The sequence below is a fragment of the Trichechus manatus genome, unplaced genomic scaffold (genome assembly GCF_000243295.1).
Source record: "Trichechus manatus latirostris isolate Lorelei unplaced genomic scaffold, TriManLat1.0 scaffold00113, whole genome shotgun sequence".
Classification (NCBI taxonomy): domain Eukaryota; kingdom Metazoa; phylum Chordata; class Mammalia; order Sirenia; family Trichechidae; genus Trichechus; species Trichechus manatus.
The window spans coordinates 6,795,946-6,813,017 of record NW_004444049.1 but is presented as its reverse complement, the minus strand read 5'-3'; the positions used below and the strand labels follow the sequence as shown (position 1 = coordinate 6,813,017).

Below are 17,072 nucleotides of genomic sequence, written 5' to 3'. Positions count from 1 at the left end.
CGTTAGTAAGTAAGCACATTTCCGTATCAGTACCTTTCTTATTGGGTAATCCGTCCCTGATTCCAACACAAATTTTGGGGGACAATGTTCAATCCATAACACCTTCGTAGCACTTGGTACTACAGGAACAGCACAGTTTTGTGTGACTTTTTGTAGCTGTCTCCCCAGTGCGCTGTGAGTCCCCTGGGGATAGGGATGGTGTGGATTTTTATTTCATCCCAGCACCCAGTACAGTGCATGCAAGAATGAGCCCATCTCTCCCAGGTCCTGTAGGGAGCAGTGGGGGAACTGGGATGTCTTCCTGCCTCTTTATCCCCCTGACATGAGCTGCCAGTCTCCATGGAGTCCAACCTGTTTGTCTTACAGATGGAAATTGAGGCCCGGCAGTCGAGACCACTTGCCCAAGGCCCAGCTCAGCGTATATAGACTATGGAGAGTCCAGGGAAGGGGTGCTCATTTCTGGCTGGGGTTCAGAGGAGGCCTTCTGGGGGAGGGAACATCTGAATCTGGCCTCACAGGTGTGAGGCGGTGGTTAGATAAATTTAAGATCAAGGGGAAAGGGAAGGAGGGCTCTAATGACGGCTGGAAGAGGCAGGTGTGGGTGTGTCCACCTCCCCCACCCCCGCCCGGACTCCCCATGCAAAGCCCAGAGTCCCCTCAGAGGCCCTGGGGGGTTCAGGGCTGAGGTCACCTTCCTGGTTTTCCAGTAGGAAATGAGGCCCTGAGAGTGGAGAACTCACCCTCTTTGCTCATGGAGACAGAGAGCCGCAGGCCTCGCTCTTAGTGGCCCTTACCCGCCCTCCGTGACCTCTGCCCAGCCCTTTGGAGATGCAGCTCTGGGGCCAGGCCTTCCCATGGAGTGAGCAGTGAGGGTCTGGGGTGAGCAGAGTAGGCCCTGCCTGGCTGGGATGAGGATGTGGGGGCCGAGACAGGACTCTGGAGGAGCAGAGGCCGGCCTGCCCCCGGAAGGAGGAAGCTGCACAGGGTGTCTGTGGCGGGGCCTGGGATCCCCTACCCGGCGACTTCCTCTTCCTCTCAGGGCAGGTGTATCAGTCACAGGGGCACTGACACCCGGAGCCCAGCATGGAGGGGGGCGAGCGCCCCAGACTCAGAGACTTCCTGAGTGGGAGCCTGGCCACCTGGGTGAGGGAGCAGGAGGGAGGGAGTGGGGCTGGAGGGGAAGTGAGCAGCAGCAGGAGGGGCTGGTGTCTGATGTCAGGGCTGCCGAGGGTGGGGCACAGCTGGGACCAGAAGGGGGGGTGGGCTCAAATGTGGGGGTGGAGAGGTCCAGGGGGCTGTGCTGAAAGGAAGCGGGCCCAGAGTGGGGGGCGAGGCGTTCAAGGAATTGGTGAGGAGGGTGGCGGTAGGGCTCACGGGGGCAGGTCAGAGGGGCCCAGGACTCACTGGGCTAGGGGGGCTCCCACCTGGTCCAGCTGAGCCCTCTGCTCCCCACAGGCGCTGGGGCTGGCAGGGCTGGTGGGGGAGGCGGAGGAGCCCCAGGGTGAAGAGGAGGAGGAGCAGAAGGAAGACGGGCTACTTAGCCCTGAGAAGAGGTTTTTGCGACTCAGCGATGGGGCCCTGCTCCTCCGGGTGTTGGGCATCATGTAAGGGGCGTCAGGGGGCGGTCGGGGCAGGCTGATGGGAGGAGCCTGATGGGTGGTGGGTGGGGCTTGGCTGAGAAGGGACAGGCCCTTGACCACCTTTTTTCCTGTGCCTACAATGCCCCCAGTTCCAGAGGGGGACCTCAGATGGTTGGGGGCCATGAGAGTCCCGCAGCCAGGCGGGTCCGGAAACTGAGCCACCTGTGGGGTCGACTGAGGGATTTCTACCAGGTGAGAGTCAGCAGCAGAAGACTAATACGGGCAGCCCGCTGCAGGAGGGCCCCCTCATATCTCTCACTCCCTCCACCCCCAGGAGGAGCTTCAGCTGCTGATCCTGTCACCACCCCCAGACCTCCAGATGTTGGGGTTTGACCCTCTCTCAGGTACTCTCCCCTAGCACCCGTCTGCCTGTCCTCCTGCCCCCCACCATTAACCCTATGGCTTGTGCTTGCAGAGGAGGCGGTGGAGGAGCTGGAAGGCGTCCTGCGGCTGATGCTAGGGGCGTCGGTGCAGGTGAGCAGGCAGGAGGGCAGGGTTCTAATGGGGGGGGGGTCTCGGTGGATGGGAGACTCCCGCACCAGCCCCCCTCCTGTCTCCTGGCAGTGCGAGCACCGGGAACTCTTCATCCGACACATCCAGGGCCTCAGCCTCGACGTCCAGAGCGAGCTGGCTGCCACCATCCAGGAGGTACTGGCCTGGATGAAGGGCCTGGGACTGGCACTGCCCCCGGCGGACACCCTTGCCACCTGCCTTCTCCTGCTGAGCTGATCTCCCTGTGCCCCCAGGTGACCCAGCCTGGGGCGGGTGTGGTGCTGGCGCTGGCTGGGCCCGAGCCTGGGGAGTTGACACCTCCCGAGCTGGAGATGCTGTCCTGGAGCCTGATGGGGACACTGTCGAGGCTGGCACGGGAGCGGGACTTGGGGGCCCAGGTAGGGGGTGGCAGAGACATAGGGACCTTGGTGGAGGAACGGAAGAGGGCTGGGTACCCAGATGTGGGAAGGGATAGGATTGGAGCCCAGTGCTGGAGTCTGGCATCTTGGGCTGTGACAGCCAGGTTCATCTTGTAGTGGCTGGGGGCAGATGTGGGGGGCTATTGGAGGTGTCTCCTGATCCCTGCCTTTGAATTCGCACAGAGGCTAGCCGAACTGCTGCTGGAGAGGGAGCCGGCCCATCTCCCGCCTGAGGCTCCCATCAAGGCTCCCCTGGAGGGCCCATCGCACCACCTAGCCCTGCAGCTGGCCAACACTAAGGCCCAACTGCGGCGCCTGCGGCAGGAGCTGTGAGTGCCAGTAGGCCCGGGAAGGCGACCTGGGGAGGGGCAGATTAGGCCGGGACAGGGGCTTAGCCTGCTGGGTACCGCAGGATCAGGCCTAGGAAGAAACGGGGCTTGCGGACCCCACACCCCCTTTAGCTCCCCTTCCCGCCAGGGAGGAGAAGGCCGAGTTGCTGCTGGACTCCCAGGCGGAGGTGCAAGGCTTGGAGGCCGAAATTCGACGGCTCCGCCAGGAGGTGCGCCCCACCGCTCCCCGTCATTACCCCTCTCCACCCCACCCCACCCCCACTCCCCCTCCCACCTCCCGTCCCATTGCCGTCCCCTCAGCCCTCTCCTTCCCGACCCTAAGCCCTCTGGCCAGCAGCCGGCCGTTCCCAGCCCTTGCACCATCTGCCCAGGCCCAGGCGCTGTCGGGGCAGGCTAAGCGGGCGGAGCTATACCGCGAGGAGGCCGAGGCGCTGCGGGAGCGGGCCAGGCGCCTGCCCCGGTTGCAGGAGGAGCTGCGGCGCTGCAGGGAGCGGCTGCAAGCCGCCGAAGCTTGCAAAGGCCAGCTGGCGGTGAGGGGGCGGGACTAGATGCGGATGGGCGGGGCCAGAAGGGGAGGTGCTGGGTCTTGAGGAGAAGGGAGACTGGGTTAAGACAAGAGGGTCAGGTCAGGCCTTATGGAGGGTGCAGGCGCCCGTAGGAGCAATGGTGAGGACAAATGAGGGAGGCAGTGTCCGGGGAAAGGCCCTCAGGGCGATGGGGCGGATGGACAGGAGCGGTGCGGGGAGAGGAGGGTGGGGCCCAGAGCAGAAGAGGCGGTGTCAAGAGATAAAAACCCAGAGTGGGGGCTGATGGAGAGGTGAGGCCTTGGAAGGCGGGTCCAGGAAAGAAGGGGCGGGGCCTATAGAGGAGCAGGGCGGGGCTAGGTGCTTGGGAGGTGGGGGGAGAGAAAAAGAGGGAAGAGGGGAGAAGTGGGGCCTAGAGAGGAACAGGAATGGGGGTCAGATGGAGGAGCAGAGGCCTAGGGACAGTGGTTTGGGACTCGGGCCCTGGAGCGGTGGTGGGGGCTGCATCGCACCCCCGGTTCTTTCTGCTCTCCCTGCAGGAGGAGCGGGCGCTCTTGGGGACTCTGGAGGCCTCGAAGGCGCTGCTGGAGGAGCAGCTGGAGGCCGCCCGCGAGCGCTGTGCCCGACTGCACGAGAGCCAGCGTGAGAACCTGCTACTGCGGACCCGGCTGGGCGAGGCCCGTGCGGTGAGGTCGCCAGATGACCCCAGCTGGGTCGACTTGTGTCCCTGGTGACCCGTGATCCCTGGGTACCTTAGGGATTCCTATGACCTCTAGCCCTGGTGACATTTAAGAGGCCCAAGGCCCACACACTTGCCTGGCCAGGTGGGAAGTTCTGGCTGTCTGACCCTGGTCTCCCTGCTCCAGGAACTGGACTCTCTTAGGCATCAGGTGGACCAGCTGTCGGAGGAGAACGTGGAGCTGGAGCTGGAGCTTCAGCGCAGCCTGGAGGCACCCCCGAGCTCTCCTGGGGAGGGTGAGGAGCCCCGTGGAGGGGCCAGGGTGGGGGCTGCCTGTGTTTTCCTGCAGCTGTGGTGGAGGGCTTCTGACTTCACCCCCTTCCTAGGTCTCTGGGGACTGTATGTAAGGACGCAGAGAGTGTGGAGGGGCTACGGAGGGGGAGGGGTCCTGACCTCGTTTTCATACCCCCAGCATCCCTGGCAGCAGCCCCCTCGCTGCATGACGAGGTGAGGGAAGTTGAAGCTGGGCGGCTGCGGACCCTTGAGAGGGAGAATCAAGAGCTTCGCAACCTGCTGCAGGTGCTGCAGGGGCACCCAGGGCGACAGGTGAGCCCCCTCCCTCTCAATCCTAGCAGGTCTCTCCCGGACCTTCTTCTCTGGGCCTGACTGTCCCTCTCGTGTGTCCCCAGCCCCCTCTGCTGGAGGAGCAGGAGCAGAGCGAGGACTCCATAGTTCCAGAGCTGGCCGCGGTTCCCCTGGCAGTTCTCACTGAAGACCAGAGCCCCCAGGGCCGGGTCCCCCAGGTGGGGGATGAAGGCCCCCAGGCTTTGGGCCTGACTTCCAGGACATCAGACTCAGCGCTCCAGGGGTCAGACGAGTGTCCCCAGGCATCTGAGTCAGGCGCACAGGTAGTGGAAAGGCCCCTCCAGGAAGCAGTCATGGCGCCTCAGACCTCAGACTTGACCTCCCAGGAGTCAGGCCCTGCTGTGGAGACACAGGAGTCCCTTGAGAGGGCTGGCCATGGAGCCCCTCTCCAGACCCATGCCTCTGATGTGGCCCCATCTCAGAGTGCAGAGATCAAAATTCTGGCCCAGTTGTTGCTGGAAGGTGAGACTGGGGACAGAGAGGCTTCCCAAGGACAGTTGGTGTCTGAGGCTGGGGGGCTGAGACAGGAGGACCCTGGGCTCAACCCAGGACTCTTGGACCTCAGCCTCAGTGCACAGCTGGGGGAGCAGGGGACCCCAGAGCAGGGGCTGGACCTGTCCAATGTGCAAACAGAGGCCAGAGACCGTGAACAGAGGCTGGAGGGGACAGTTGGGGAACCAGCCCAGCAAAAACCACAACAAAGGTCCGAAGGGGCTCCTGAGACGCAGGCCTGGGAGAGGCCAATCTCAGGGGAGATCCTGGCCAGTGGTGTCCCAGAGCAGGGGACTCTGAGGGAGGAGGTGGCCCAGCTGAGGAGAGAGGCCGAGGCTCTCAGAGCTGAGCTGGAGGCCCAGGCCCGAAGGCTGGAGGCCAGAGGCATGGAGGCCACCTGTCTCTCTGAGGAGCTGGCTCAGGCACGCAGGGCAGAGGCCGAGGCCCACCGGGAGGTGGAGGCCCAGGCCCAGGAGCAGGCCCGGCTTCGTGAGGCAGTGGAGGCAGTCGGCCGGGAGCTGGAGGCTGCGGCGCGGGAGCGGGAGGCGCTGGCTGAGGCGCTGGCGGCAGCAGGCCGAGAGCGGAGGCAGTGGGAGCGAGAGGGGCCCCGGCTGCGGGCCAGGGCTGAGGCGGCTGAGGAACGGCTGCAGGTGCTGGAGAGCGAGGGCCACCAACACCTGGAGGAGGCAGAGAGGGAACGGCGGGAAAAACAGACGCTCAAGGAGGTACGTTGGGGCTCAGGGACAGAGTCAGCACAGGGGCTCATGGCCAGTCAGGAGACAGGAGTCAAGTCAGCCTTGCCATCAGTTGCTGCGAGTTTTGGGTTGTTTATTCCACCAGCAGTCACTAAATGCCCAGCCCTGTGCTGGAGCTACAAGCCCACCCCTGCCCTCTAAGCGTCTGCCTGGCCAGAGTGGATATCCTCTGTCCCTGTGGTGGGCTGTTTGGAGGCGATAAGAGGGTGGGCTTTGGAGCCAGACCACCCGGATCTGACCCTGGGCAGTTTACCCCCACCCCAGTTCTTCCTTCTGTAAAATGGGGATGCTCTTCGTTGCTGCCTCAGTGGGTCTTTTGGAAGACCAGGGGAGATAATGGTGTAAAAATGCAGGCAAAGGCGCCGTGGTTGCTCAGGATACATTGGTTATTAAGAGCAAAGTGCTGCAGGGGCCCATGGGGGGGAGCTGATGGCCCGGGTGGGGGCAGGGAAGCTTCAGGGAGGGTTTGAGGATGACTGGGATTTCACTGCGAGGGGACGGACATTTCACCCAAGAGGAACAGCGTGTGCAGTGACTTTAAGGTGTTAAAGATGCTCAGGGGCCCAAGAGGAGTGAGGGCTGGGGGCTGGAGGGGCAAGTTAGGCCAGTTCTGAAGGTGTTAGACCTCCATCCCCAGGGAGGGAAAGCCGCCAAAGGGTGTGGACAGGCCTTGCAGGCCGTCAGGAGGTAGTGGCAGTGGTCCAGGTGGCAGGTGAGGCTGGTGGGGTGAGACAGGGGATTGAGAGAGGGAGGGACTGGGGACACTGTTATTTATTCATTCAAACATGTTTAAGGCATCTCCTTGGTGCCAGGCCCTGTACCAGGCTCTCCATTCTTAGGGAGGTGCTCGTGGTTTAGGGTGGAGGCAGGACAGCACAGGGAGCCCAGGAGGCTCAACTCAGCTGTGGCGTGTCAGGGAAGGCTTCCTGGAGGTGGAGGCTTTCTTTTCTAGAAGGAGGCTCAGACACAGGTTTGGAGGGGTGGGATTGAATCCTGTGAAGCATACGGGGGGGTGGGGGTGGGGCACGGAAAAGGTGAGGCCGAGAATTAAGCAGGGTTCCTGTTAGGCAGGGCCTGAGCTTCCTTCCAGCATAAGGAAGGAATTGGGACTTTTATTATGAGTGAAACAGTAAGCAGCATTTTCACCCCCAGGACTGGCGTGGTCAGGTCTCTGTGTTGAGAGACCCCTCAGGAGAAGTGGAGGAGGCATCAGGCTGCAGGGCCAGTCCTGGGGGTGAAAGTGCCCTGCGGGGTGAGGAACTGAATCATCTGACCTGATGTAGTTTCCAGTTTCATCCCCATTTTACAGATGGAAGGAGTGGGGAGCACACTGTTGTGTTGACCAAGGACGCGGCATGGGGCAGGGCAGGATCAGGGGAGTAGGAGGTCTGGAGAAAATGAGATCTGGAGATGGGGGCAGCGTTGGTGAGAGGATAAGGGTGAGAGGTTGGCTGTGTAGGGTGTGACTGGGAGATGCTGTTAGGCCGACCTGGGTTATATCCCACATCCCCTACTTATCAGCTGTGTGGCTTGAGACAAGTTACTTAACCTCTCTGAGTCTTGGTTTCCTCACCTGTAAAACTGGAAAAAAAACAGTGCCTGTCTCACAGGATCCTGTAAGATTATGATGGCAGAGAGCATGGGACAGCCCCTGGCACCTAGTACAGGCTTGCTTCGTGGACAGGGGAGAGGATCATGCTGGCTGGGGAGGATATGCCAGCAGGTGGCAGTGCTGGTGAGACTAGGTGGGGCTGGCAGGGTGGAAGAGCCAGAGGGTGGGAGAAGTTGGGGACAAAGAGGGAATTTTGTGAGGTTTCCTGGTGATAAGGGGTGTGGTGCAGGAGGAGGGGGTGGAGGTGGTTGTCCTGGTGGAGGTGAGGGAACCAGCAACCAAGGGGGTTGTCCAGGTGGGTGCTGAGGCCCCTGGGCTGGGCAGAGGGCAGGCAGTGCCATGGAGGGTGGCCCAGTGAGGGCTGTGGCCAGGGCCTAGAGGAGGCAGGGCAGGGGCCTGGGCGGGGGTTCCAGTCTCCTTCACCTGCACTTTCCTGTCCCCAGCCCCCAGCCCCCAGCTCTAGTGCTGCCTGCTGAGCAGTGGTGGCTCATGGGACTTGTAGTTTTTCAGAGGAGGCAGTGGCTGAGGGTGTTGAGAAGTGCCGTGCCCCAGGGGCAGGCCCCAGTTGGGTTGTGAAACCGGTATGGTCGTTTTTCAGCAGCGGAAGCTTGTGGGCTTGGTTTCCAGTGGCAGGATTTGGCGGGCGGCAGTTCAGAGTCTGCACTTCCTGTGGTTTCATCCTGCCAGCTCCGCCCCCTCCCAGAATGGTTTGACCTACCTCCTTCTCTGGCCCACAGGCCAGAGTGTGCCTCCCTCCCCCTTCCCCGATGGTGTGACCCAACAGCCACTGTCCGCATCCTCCTTGTCCTCCCCCTCTTGGACCCCCAGTGTAGTTAGGCCTGATGTCCTGGAGTTCATATTCTGATTCCCGAGTTCCTGGCCCGCTAGCCCTCTGTAGCCATCCCCCTGTGGCCAACGGTTCTCTCTAGACCTGCCACGCTGGGACCCTTGCGCCCTCATGGCTGGGCTGGTCTCAGCCCGCAGAGCATGTCCATCTCTCCCTGTGCACACAAGGAACCGTGGGCTTAGACAGGTGAAGACACCTGCCTATGAGGGTCTCTGACTCCCAGCCCAGGGGCCTCCCCGACACAACCACCCAGCTCTTTCACACACACACTCTGTGAGGCCACTAGGCTTCGCTCCCGTTTTACAGATGGGATTGTAGAGGCCCAGGGGATAAAGGCGTTGGCCTGGGTGACAGAGCAAGGATGGAAAGCAAAGTCTCCTGACTCTCAGTCTCTGTCTCTGCCTGCCCCTCCCGCCCCCGGGTGGTGGGTGTCCCTTCTGGCCCTGAGCTTACTCTGCCTGCCCCCAGGAGCTAGACAAGGCGGTGATACGGGGCCAGGAGCTGGGGGCCCGGCTGGAGTGTCTGCAGCGGGAGCTGGAACAGGCGGCTCTGGAGCGGCAGGAGTGGCTGCAGGAACAGGAGTGCCAGCACCAGAGGTGGGGACACCGAGTGGGAGGGAGGGGCTCGGGGGAGGGCAGGTGGGGGGGCTGGTACCAAGGCTGCTCCTGGCAGGTACCAGGGTCTGGAGCAGCGGCTGGAAGCAGAGCTGCAGGCGGCGGCCACCAGCAAGGAGGAGGCACTGTTGGAGCTCAAGGCCAGGGCCCAGCACTTGGAAGAGGAGCTGTTCCGGGTGAGGCCGCCGGCCCTGGGAGCTGGGGACCCTCGCTCACCCCCGTCCATCCCATGAGCAGATGTCCAGTGCTGTGTGTGTGCCTATCCCTCCAGGCCACCCTCTCTGGCCTTGCCCCTGGATTCTTGACCAGCTGCTTGCCTCCTGCCCCCATTCAGGCCTGTTGGAGGGAGCACAGTGCAGGGAGTCAGTTAGGGGGCTGATTCTGCTCAGGCTGTGCACTGTGTGGCCTTCTGGGGGCCTTGTCCCCCCCACCCCCACCCCATCCATCAAATGCACAGAACCCTGCAGCTCTGCTCTACGGTGCCACTGTGCTTCTCTTGCTTGGGCCCATGCTTCCTAGTGGCTCAGCCAGTGTCCTTGTAAGTCAGGAAATGTTTATGGAGCACCTGTGAGTGCTGGGCCCAGGGCTCAGGTGGTGGTGGTGGGGCCAAGACCAGGCTGTCATCCTTGGGCTCACGGTCTAGAGCCATGTAACAAGGACTCAGTGCTGAGAGCTGCGATGGGGCCGAGTGGGGCACCTGCAGGCCCCTTGGTGTGGGGAAGTTTTGCTGGAGAAGCCGTGTCTATACCGGGGCTCAGAGGAAGAGAGGGTGGGAGCAGCTTTCTCTGCAGAAGAACCAGCATGGACAAAGGCAGGTCTTCTGCAGATCCCAGAGAAGTTTGGAAGTATGCAAACTGCCAGGAGCTGTGAGGCTGCGGGATCCCGGGGAGGGGCGTGTGATGGAGGTGGGGTAGGCAGTGCCAAATGCTGCGGGCGTGTTAAGGGTCCACTGGTTTAGGTCCCTGCACCACCCCTGCCACCACTCCCCCGTGTGACATCCCAAGGCCTCTCCTTGCAGCTTCGCCAGGGCCCTGAGGGGCTAGGGCCCGCAGAGCAGGCTGGGCCTCGGACCCTGGAGACCCAGAGTGGGCGACTCATCGAGGTGGAGCGCAGTGTGAGTGTGGGCCGGGGTGGGCCTTGGGGGGTGCCCCAGCCACCTGGCCACTGCTGACCCTTCCCCTCCTGGTAGAATGCGGCGCTGGCGGCTGAGAAGGCAGGTCTGCAGGGGCAGCTGCAGCACCTGGAGGAGCAGCTGGGGAGCATGCAGGGGCGGGCCCAGGAGCTGCTACTGCAGAGCCAGCGAGCACAGGAGCACAGCAGCCGCCTGCAGGTGAGTGGCCACCGGCGTGCCCTGTCTCAGCTTCATCCCTGCCCTGTCCCCTGCTCACTTACTGCTGCCCCTACCCCTTTTAAAATTATTATTTAGTGCCGTTCCCTGCCCCAGTTCCCAACCAGCAGCCCCCAAGTCACATTGATCCTTTCCCTCTGACCCCAGTCACCCCATCCTGTACTCCTTCTCCCTGCCCCTGCCTACTTCAACTTGCCCCTTCCCCTTGTCCCTACCTTCTTCCCTGCCCCTTCCTCCTTCTTCCTATCCCAACCCCCACATCAGCACCCCTTTTTGCCGGTCTTCAGCCCTCTCCTCCACAGCCAGCCATTGGCCCTACGCCAGGCCCTGTCTGTCCCATCCCTGCCTTTGGTCTCTTGCCTGCCCCTCCACGGCTTGGCACCAGTATCAGCCTCCATGACACCCCTGCCCTCCCCTTGCCCTCTGCCCTTAGGCCCCTGCTGCCCCCACCACAGCCCTCTGCTGCCTCCACGCTGTCCACTCCTCATCCTCTGCCTTGCCCGCTGCCCTTTGCCCCGTGTCCCCTCTCACCCCGGCGGGTCCTGCCTCCCTCTTGTGCCCCAGGCCGAGAAGGCCATGCTGGAGCGAGAGGGCCAGGAGCTGCACAGGAGGCTGGGGGTGCTGGAGGAGGAGGTGCAGGCAGCTCGGCGGTCCCAGGAGGAGACCCGCGGGCAGCAGCAAGCCCTGCTGCGGGACCACGAGGCCCTGGCCCAGCTGCAGCGGCGGCAGGAGGCTGAGCTGGAGGGGCTGCTGGTCCGGCACCGCGACCTGAAGGCCAACATGCGGGCACTGGAGCTGGCCCACCGGGAGCTGCAGGGCCGGTGAGCCTCCCAGCACCCAGCTCCCCTCCCTGTGTTGTAAAGCATCTTGCCTGCTCTTCCTGTCTGCAAGTCCCCAACCCCCGAACCCCCACAAACAGCACTCCTTCCAACAGTCCTGCACCCCCCTCAGTTTACTAAAACCAAAAAGACCATTGCCAGCGAGTTGATTCTGACTCACAGTGACCCTAAAGGACAGGGTAGAGTTGCCCCATAGGGTTTCCAAGGTGTAAATCTTTACGGGAGCAGACTGCCGTACCTTTCTCCCGCGGTGCGGCTGGTGGGTTCGAACAGCAGCTGAGCGCTTAACCGCTGCACAACCAGGGCTCCTCGTGTTCCATTTAAGTTACTATGAATTCACTCAGAAAAGTGCTGGTAACTTGTTATTCTTAAATATTTTTTTTTAAAAAAAGTTAGTAATAGAGAAAAGCTTTTCACCCTCCAGAACTCACCTCCAGAGTGTGTTCTCCGGGGCACCCCCAGACTCTCTCAGGTCCCGTCCTGCCAGGAAAACACACCAGCTAGCAGATCCCCCTCCGCTTAGAGATAAGGTGCCCTAGTGGCTGCTGGGCTCCACACTTCCAGGCCTGGCTCACCCTGGGGCTCTCTGTCAGGGCGAGGGGCACCTTTGGCTTTACCTGGTGGGGGGTCCTGTGCTCAGGAGGTGGCAGACTCAGCCCCAGATAGTTCAGCCGCCCGCTTGCCCAGCCCCAAGGCCCTTGCAGCCCTCTCAGCCCCTTGCTTATCCCAGGCACGAGCAGCTGCAGGCCCAGCGAGCCAACTTGGAGGCACAAGAGGTGGCCCTGCTGGCGGAGCGTGAGCGTCTGATACAAGATGGGCGTCGGCAGCAGGGGCTGGAGGAGGAGCTGCGGCGGCTGCAGAGCGAGCACGACAGGTACCAGCCGGTTTTCAGTGTTCCTGTCTGTGAAATGGGTTGGTGGGGAGCTGGTCCTGGTCCCTGTGGGGTCCTGCTTTGCCTCCTCTCTCCAGGGTGGCTCCCCTGGCCCTCAGGAGGGCTAGAGGCAAGTCCCCTCGGAGAGCAGCTCCCTGGTTTCCACAGGGCTCAGCTGCTGCTGGCGGAGGTGTCCCGGGAGCGAGGGGAGCTGCAGGGCGAACGTGGGGAGCTGCGGGGCCGCCTGGCACGGCTGGAGCTGGAGCGGGCGCAGCTGGAGGCACAGAGCCAGCGACTGCGCGAGTCCAACCAGCAGCTGGACCTGAACGCCTGCCGGCTGACCACGCAGTGCGAGGTGTGCGTTGGGGTGGGCAGTGGCTGGGCGTGGCAGGATGGAAGATTAGCCTGGGAAAGCAGACCCGGCCGCTCTGATCTGTCTTGCCGACCCCTGTCCCCTGCCAGCTGCTGACACAGCTGCGGAGTGCCCAGGAGGAGGAGAATCGACAGCTGCTGGCAGAGGTGCAGGCCCTGAGCCGGGAGAACCGGGGGCTCTTAGAGCGCAGCCTGGAGAGCCGGGATCACCTGCACCGTGAGCAGCGCGAGTACCTGTGAGCGGCTGGGTGCTGAGCGGGTCCTGGAGGCCTCTTTGGCAGGGGGACCCCTGGGGGGGTCCTGAGGAAAGGGCTGCGGCTGCCAAGGGCGCCTGGGGGCTCAGGGATGGCGGCAATTCATTAGCCCATACCAGAGTATATCTACGTGTTAACAACTTGCTTGTACCAGTGTGCACGTGCCGACACCCATGAGCTCCCAGTCTCATGCCCATCTGTCCCCTCCCCATCCTGCCAGGGACCAGCTGAACGCCCTGCGCCGAGAGAAGCAGAAGCTGGTGGAGAAGATCATGGACCAGTACCGCGTGCTGGAGCCTGGGCCCCTGCCCCGGACCAAGTGAGAGGCCGCTCCCACCCCCTGGGCCAGGGTCCTCTCACTTCCCACCCAGCCCGGCCCTGTCCTCTCATCCCCAGCTCGGGGCAGGCCCCAGTGAGGGTTTGCCTGGTCTTGGCCATCCCCAACACTGCCCTCCTCTCCCTCCTTCCTCCCTGTCCTTACCCCCTCTTGTGCCCTCTTGCCGACAGGAAGGGCAGCTGGCTGGCAGACAAGGTGAAGAGGCTGATGCGGCCCCGGCGGGAGGGGGGCCTCCATGGGGGTCCGCGCCTGGGGGCCGATGGGGCTGGAAGCACCGAGAGCCTGGGGGGCCCCCCGGAGACGGAGCTCCCCGAGGGCAGGGAGGCAGATGGGACAGGTGGGTCTGGGAGCTAGGTGACCAGGATGGTTCCTAGCCCATGTCCCTCCCCCCTGCCACCCCGACTCTTGCCTGTGCCTCTGGCCACTCCCTTTCTGGCTAGCCTTCCCTGCTGCCTGCCCAAACGCTTTCTGTGCCCTCTGCCTGGGCCCCCCTGCTGGGTCCCTCTCAGCTGGCACCTCCCTCCTGCCTGCACTGCCCACCCACCCAGTCCTACCCCATCTTCAGTAGTTCGTGGGACCTCAGAGCAGCAGGGAACATTAGTGAGAGGTCATTTATCCCAGACAGCAGATGAGGAAACTGAGGCCCAGAGAGGGAGAGTGCCTTGCCCAAGGTCACACAGTAAGTTAGCGTCAGAGCCAGCATAGGGCCCAGCCTCTGGAGGGTGATGGTGTCACCCTCACTCCGGGACCCTCTGCCCTGCCTCTGCAGCCGCCTCTCCTCGCTCCTGCAGCCTCCCCTGAAGGCCTTCCGCTGGGCCCCGGACCTGCCTGCACTTCTCTGACCCTTCCCTTCATGCACTCTTGCAGGGCTCCCCTCACCGGCACCCATGCGCCGAGCCCAGAGCTCCCTGTGCCTACGGGATGAGACCCTGGAAGGTGGGCAGCGGCGGAAACTCAGCTCACGGTTCCCCGTGGGGCGAAGCTCTGAGTCATTCAGCCCTGGAGACACGCCCCGGCAGCGATTCCGCCGGCGCCGCTCAGGCCCCCTGGGGGCGCCCAGCTCCCATAGCAAAGGTGGGGGACAAAGGTCCCTGTCTCTGCTAGCCCCCCACTTTCCAGCGGACCCACCATCTCCTTGGGGAAGGGGGCTTCCCTCCTGTTTGGTGTCTTCCCACAAGCCCCACCCTCCTTTGCCCTGATCCCTGGGGCCCAGTGGCTACATTGTGTCCCTCCGCTTCCCCCCACCCCAGGATCTGGTGTGGGATGGAACAGCTCCGTCGAGTCCCTGGCGGAACAAGAAGCAGATGTCAGCCGAGAGGGTGAGTGGGGGCCTGGGAAGGGGGCGGAGGTTTTCGCCCCACCCGGGGCTCCTGACAGACCTCATCCATCCATTTGCTCATTTGACAAAAAGTTATTGAGTCTTCACTAAGTGCCAGGTCCTGTGCTAGCTGGGGATACAGCAGGGAACATTCTGGTAGGGGACACAGATTGTAAACAGTAGGCTCTGTCCCATCGAAATAAGACGTGTAATTTTCAGTTTCCTAGTAGCCTCAACAAAAAAGGCAAGAAGAGGCAGATGAAATTAATGTGAATGACACTTTCTTTACCTCAGTATGCCTAAGATATCACGTCCACACGTGTGGTTGTTAGATGCCGTCCAGTCGGTTCTGACTCGTAGCGACCCCGTGTACAACAGAACAAAACGCTGCCCGGTCCTGCGCCATCCTCACAATCGATTGTTATGCTTGAGCCCACTGTTGCAGCCACTGTGTCAATCCATCTTGTTGAGGGTCTTCCTATTTTTCACTGGGAGTCCCTGGGTGGTGCAAATGGTTAATGCACTCGGCTGCTAACCAAAAGGTTGGATGGAGGTTCCAGTCCACCCAGAGGCACCTCAGAAAAAAGGCCTGGCAATCTACTTCCGAAAAATCAGCCATTGACAACCCTGTGGAGCACAGTTCTGCTCTGACACACATGGGCTTGTCATGAGTCAGAGTTGACTCGATGACAACTATTGTTTTTTTGTTTCAACATGTAGTCAGTGTAAAATGTTTACACTGTTAGATATTTTACATAATTTTTTCATACCGTCTTGGAAGTCAGGGCTGTTCTATACTCTACAGCAGCTATCCGTGGCTCAGAGTGCCTGTACTGGGCAGCCCAGCTCTGGAATATTGTTGTTAGGTGCCATGGAATCGATTTCTACTCACAGTGACCCATGTGACAGAGTAGAACTGCCCCATAGTATTTTCTAGGCTATAAATCTTTATGAGGAAGGAGCCCTCGTGGCGCAGTAGTTAAGCTCCTGGCTGCTAATCGAAAGGTCAGTGGTTTGAACCAACCAGACGCCCTACAGGAAAAAGATGTGACAGTCTGCTCCCGTAAAGATTACAGCCTTGGAAACCCTATGGGGCAGTTCTACTCTGTCACATGGGGTAGCTATGAGTCAGAATAGGCTTGACGGCAATGGGTTTGGTTTTTGGTTTGGTTAATCTTTATGGGAGTAGATCACTAGGTCTTTTCTCCCGATGAGCTGCTGGGTGGGTTCAAATCGCCAACCATTCGGTTAGCAGCTGAGCGCTTAACCACTTAATGGTTGTGCCACCAGGGCCCCTTCCTTAGATTATCAGGAGGTGATAATGTTCTGGGAGAAAATGTAGAGTGAGGGGATTAGGGGTGCCCAGGAGCGAGAGTTGCTGTTTAATTAGAGTGCTTAGGTAGGCTTCACAGAGGAGGGGGAGCTGGAGCAAAGACTTGGAGGTGAGAATCTGTCAGGTCCATATATCTGGGATCAGCATTCCAGGCATGAGGAACAGCCAAAGCAAAGGCCTGGCATGTTCAGGACAGGCGAGGAGGGCCGTGTGGCTGGAGTGGAAGAGGTTGGGGGGCCAGGGCGGGCCTCTCGAGGACTAGGGGTCCTCCTGAGTGAGGGGGCCCTGAGTTGAGCCTTTCCTTCCAGGCCTCGAGGTGCAGGAACAGGAGAAACGCCTCCTCGCCCCTTCCCTCAGCCAGTGACACCGCGTGGATGGGGACCACGGGAGCGGTGCCCTCTCGCCGCTGGAGCTCAGCGGGCTCCCGCCAGCCCAGGAGCTCGGGGAGTCAGGGCACCCGAAGGGAGTCCTTGGACCAGGAGGCCCTGAGATGGAGCTGGGATGAGCTTGTGGACGGGGGGAATGGCCATCCCCCAAGAGCAGCTCCTTGCCAGGGTGCCGGCTCTGCCATGCGGTCCCCGCTGAGGAGGCGGTCTCTGGGGGATCGCCCTTTGGAGGGAGGCTGGCAGGAGCGGGCAAGAGAGCCCCCCGCCGGGTTCAGGTGGGGAGCTGAGGACCACTCCCTGGGGTCTGTGACCTGGGCTGATCTCTGAGCTGGGATGTGAGGGATGTGAGAATAAAGCGGGGACCCAGTCACCTGACTTATTTTGTGTCTTCTGGTTGCATCCAGGGGCTACAAGGTGTCAGGGACACATGCAGCCCCAAGTCCTCCCGGCTGGGGAGGGAACGGGGGCAGCAGTCTGTGGCAGAAGGCATCCCTGCCCTGGACAGGGCAGCAAAGGGCGCTTGTTATGGGAGGCCAGCTGGGCTTGTCAGTCTGGATGTCCCAGCGTGTGTGGGGGTGCATTCTGGGTAGTAGATGACCATGCCCCAGCAGTGGGTGGGGCCTGAGGTCTCAGCTCTGCCTTTGCCTAGAAGGTGGGGTCTGCAAGCCCCAGAGGCCCCGCCCCTTCTAGGGTACCTTCTTCTCTCCACATCTCCCCACATTCTCATTTCCTCTTCCCCACCCCTTTGGTGGAGGGACGCAGGAGGTGGGAGGCACCCAGGGCCTTGGAAGACGACTGGGACGGAGGGCAATTAGGCTGGCCGGCCAGTTGTGAGCCAGGGGACTTGGGCCGCCCGGGGCAGGATGCCCTGCCGGGGCTAAGCTGAGGCAGCCTGGCCTCTGGCTGCTCCTGAACCTAGGGGTGGGCAGAGCTGGGAGGGTGGCC

The 17,072-nt window shown here is 61.8% G+C and overlaps 1 protein-coding gene across 1 annotated transcript; it reads left to right on the top strand.

The window, feature by feature from the left end:
* Positions 1–1,013: 1,013 nt before the first annotated feature.
* CCDC88B (coiled-coil domain containing 88B) lies at positions 1,014–16,233 on the top strand. The gene is made up of 27 exons (XM_023738232.1): positions 1,014–1,143; positions 1,456–1,604; positions 1,730–1,832; positions 1,915–1,984; positions 2,056–2,114; positions 2,205–2,288; positions 2,387–2,530; positions 2,735–2,880; positions 3,029–3,110; positions 3,273–3,431; positions 3,965–4,111; positions 4,292–4,400; positions 4,577–4,710; positions 4,794–5,966; positions 8,924–9,051; positions 9,128–9,245; positions 10,088–10,183; positions 10,259–10,399; positions 10,982–11,238; positions 11,987–12,130; positions 12,296–12,482; positions 12,590–12,735; positions 12,974–13,072; positions 13,261–13,427; positions 13,958–14,164; positions 14,341–14,409; positions 16,050–16,233. Exons 1-27 carry the CDS (start codon positions 1,084–1,086, stop codon positions 16,103–16,105), a joined length of 4,434 nt encoding a protein of 1,477 aa, XP_023594000.1. The 5' UTR covers positions 1,014–1,083; the 3' UTR covers positions 16,106–16,233.
* The last annotated feature ends 839 nt before the right edge of the window (positions 16,234–17,072 follow it).

Excerpts from the sequence above, each read along its gene's own strand:
- CCDC88B (XM_023738232.1), top strand. The coding sequence starts at position 1,084 with ATGGAGGGGGGCGAGCGCCCCAGACTCAGAGACTTCCTGAGTGGGAGC. Across the intron at positions 2,289-2,386 it reads TGGCTGCCACCATCCAGGAG|GTGACCCAGCCTGGGGCGGG; the intron begins GTACTGGCCTGG and ends CTGTGCCCCCAG. Across the intron at positions 5,967-8,923 it reads AAAAACAGACGCTCAAGGAG|GAGCTAGACAAGGCGGTGAT; the intron begins GTACGTTGGGGC and ends GCCTGCCCCCAG.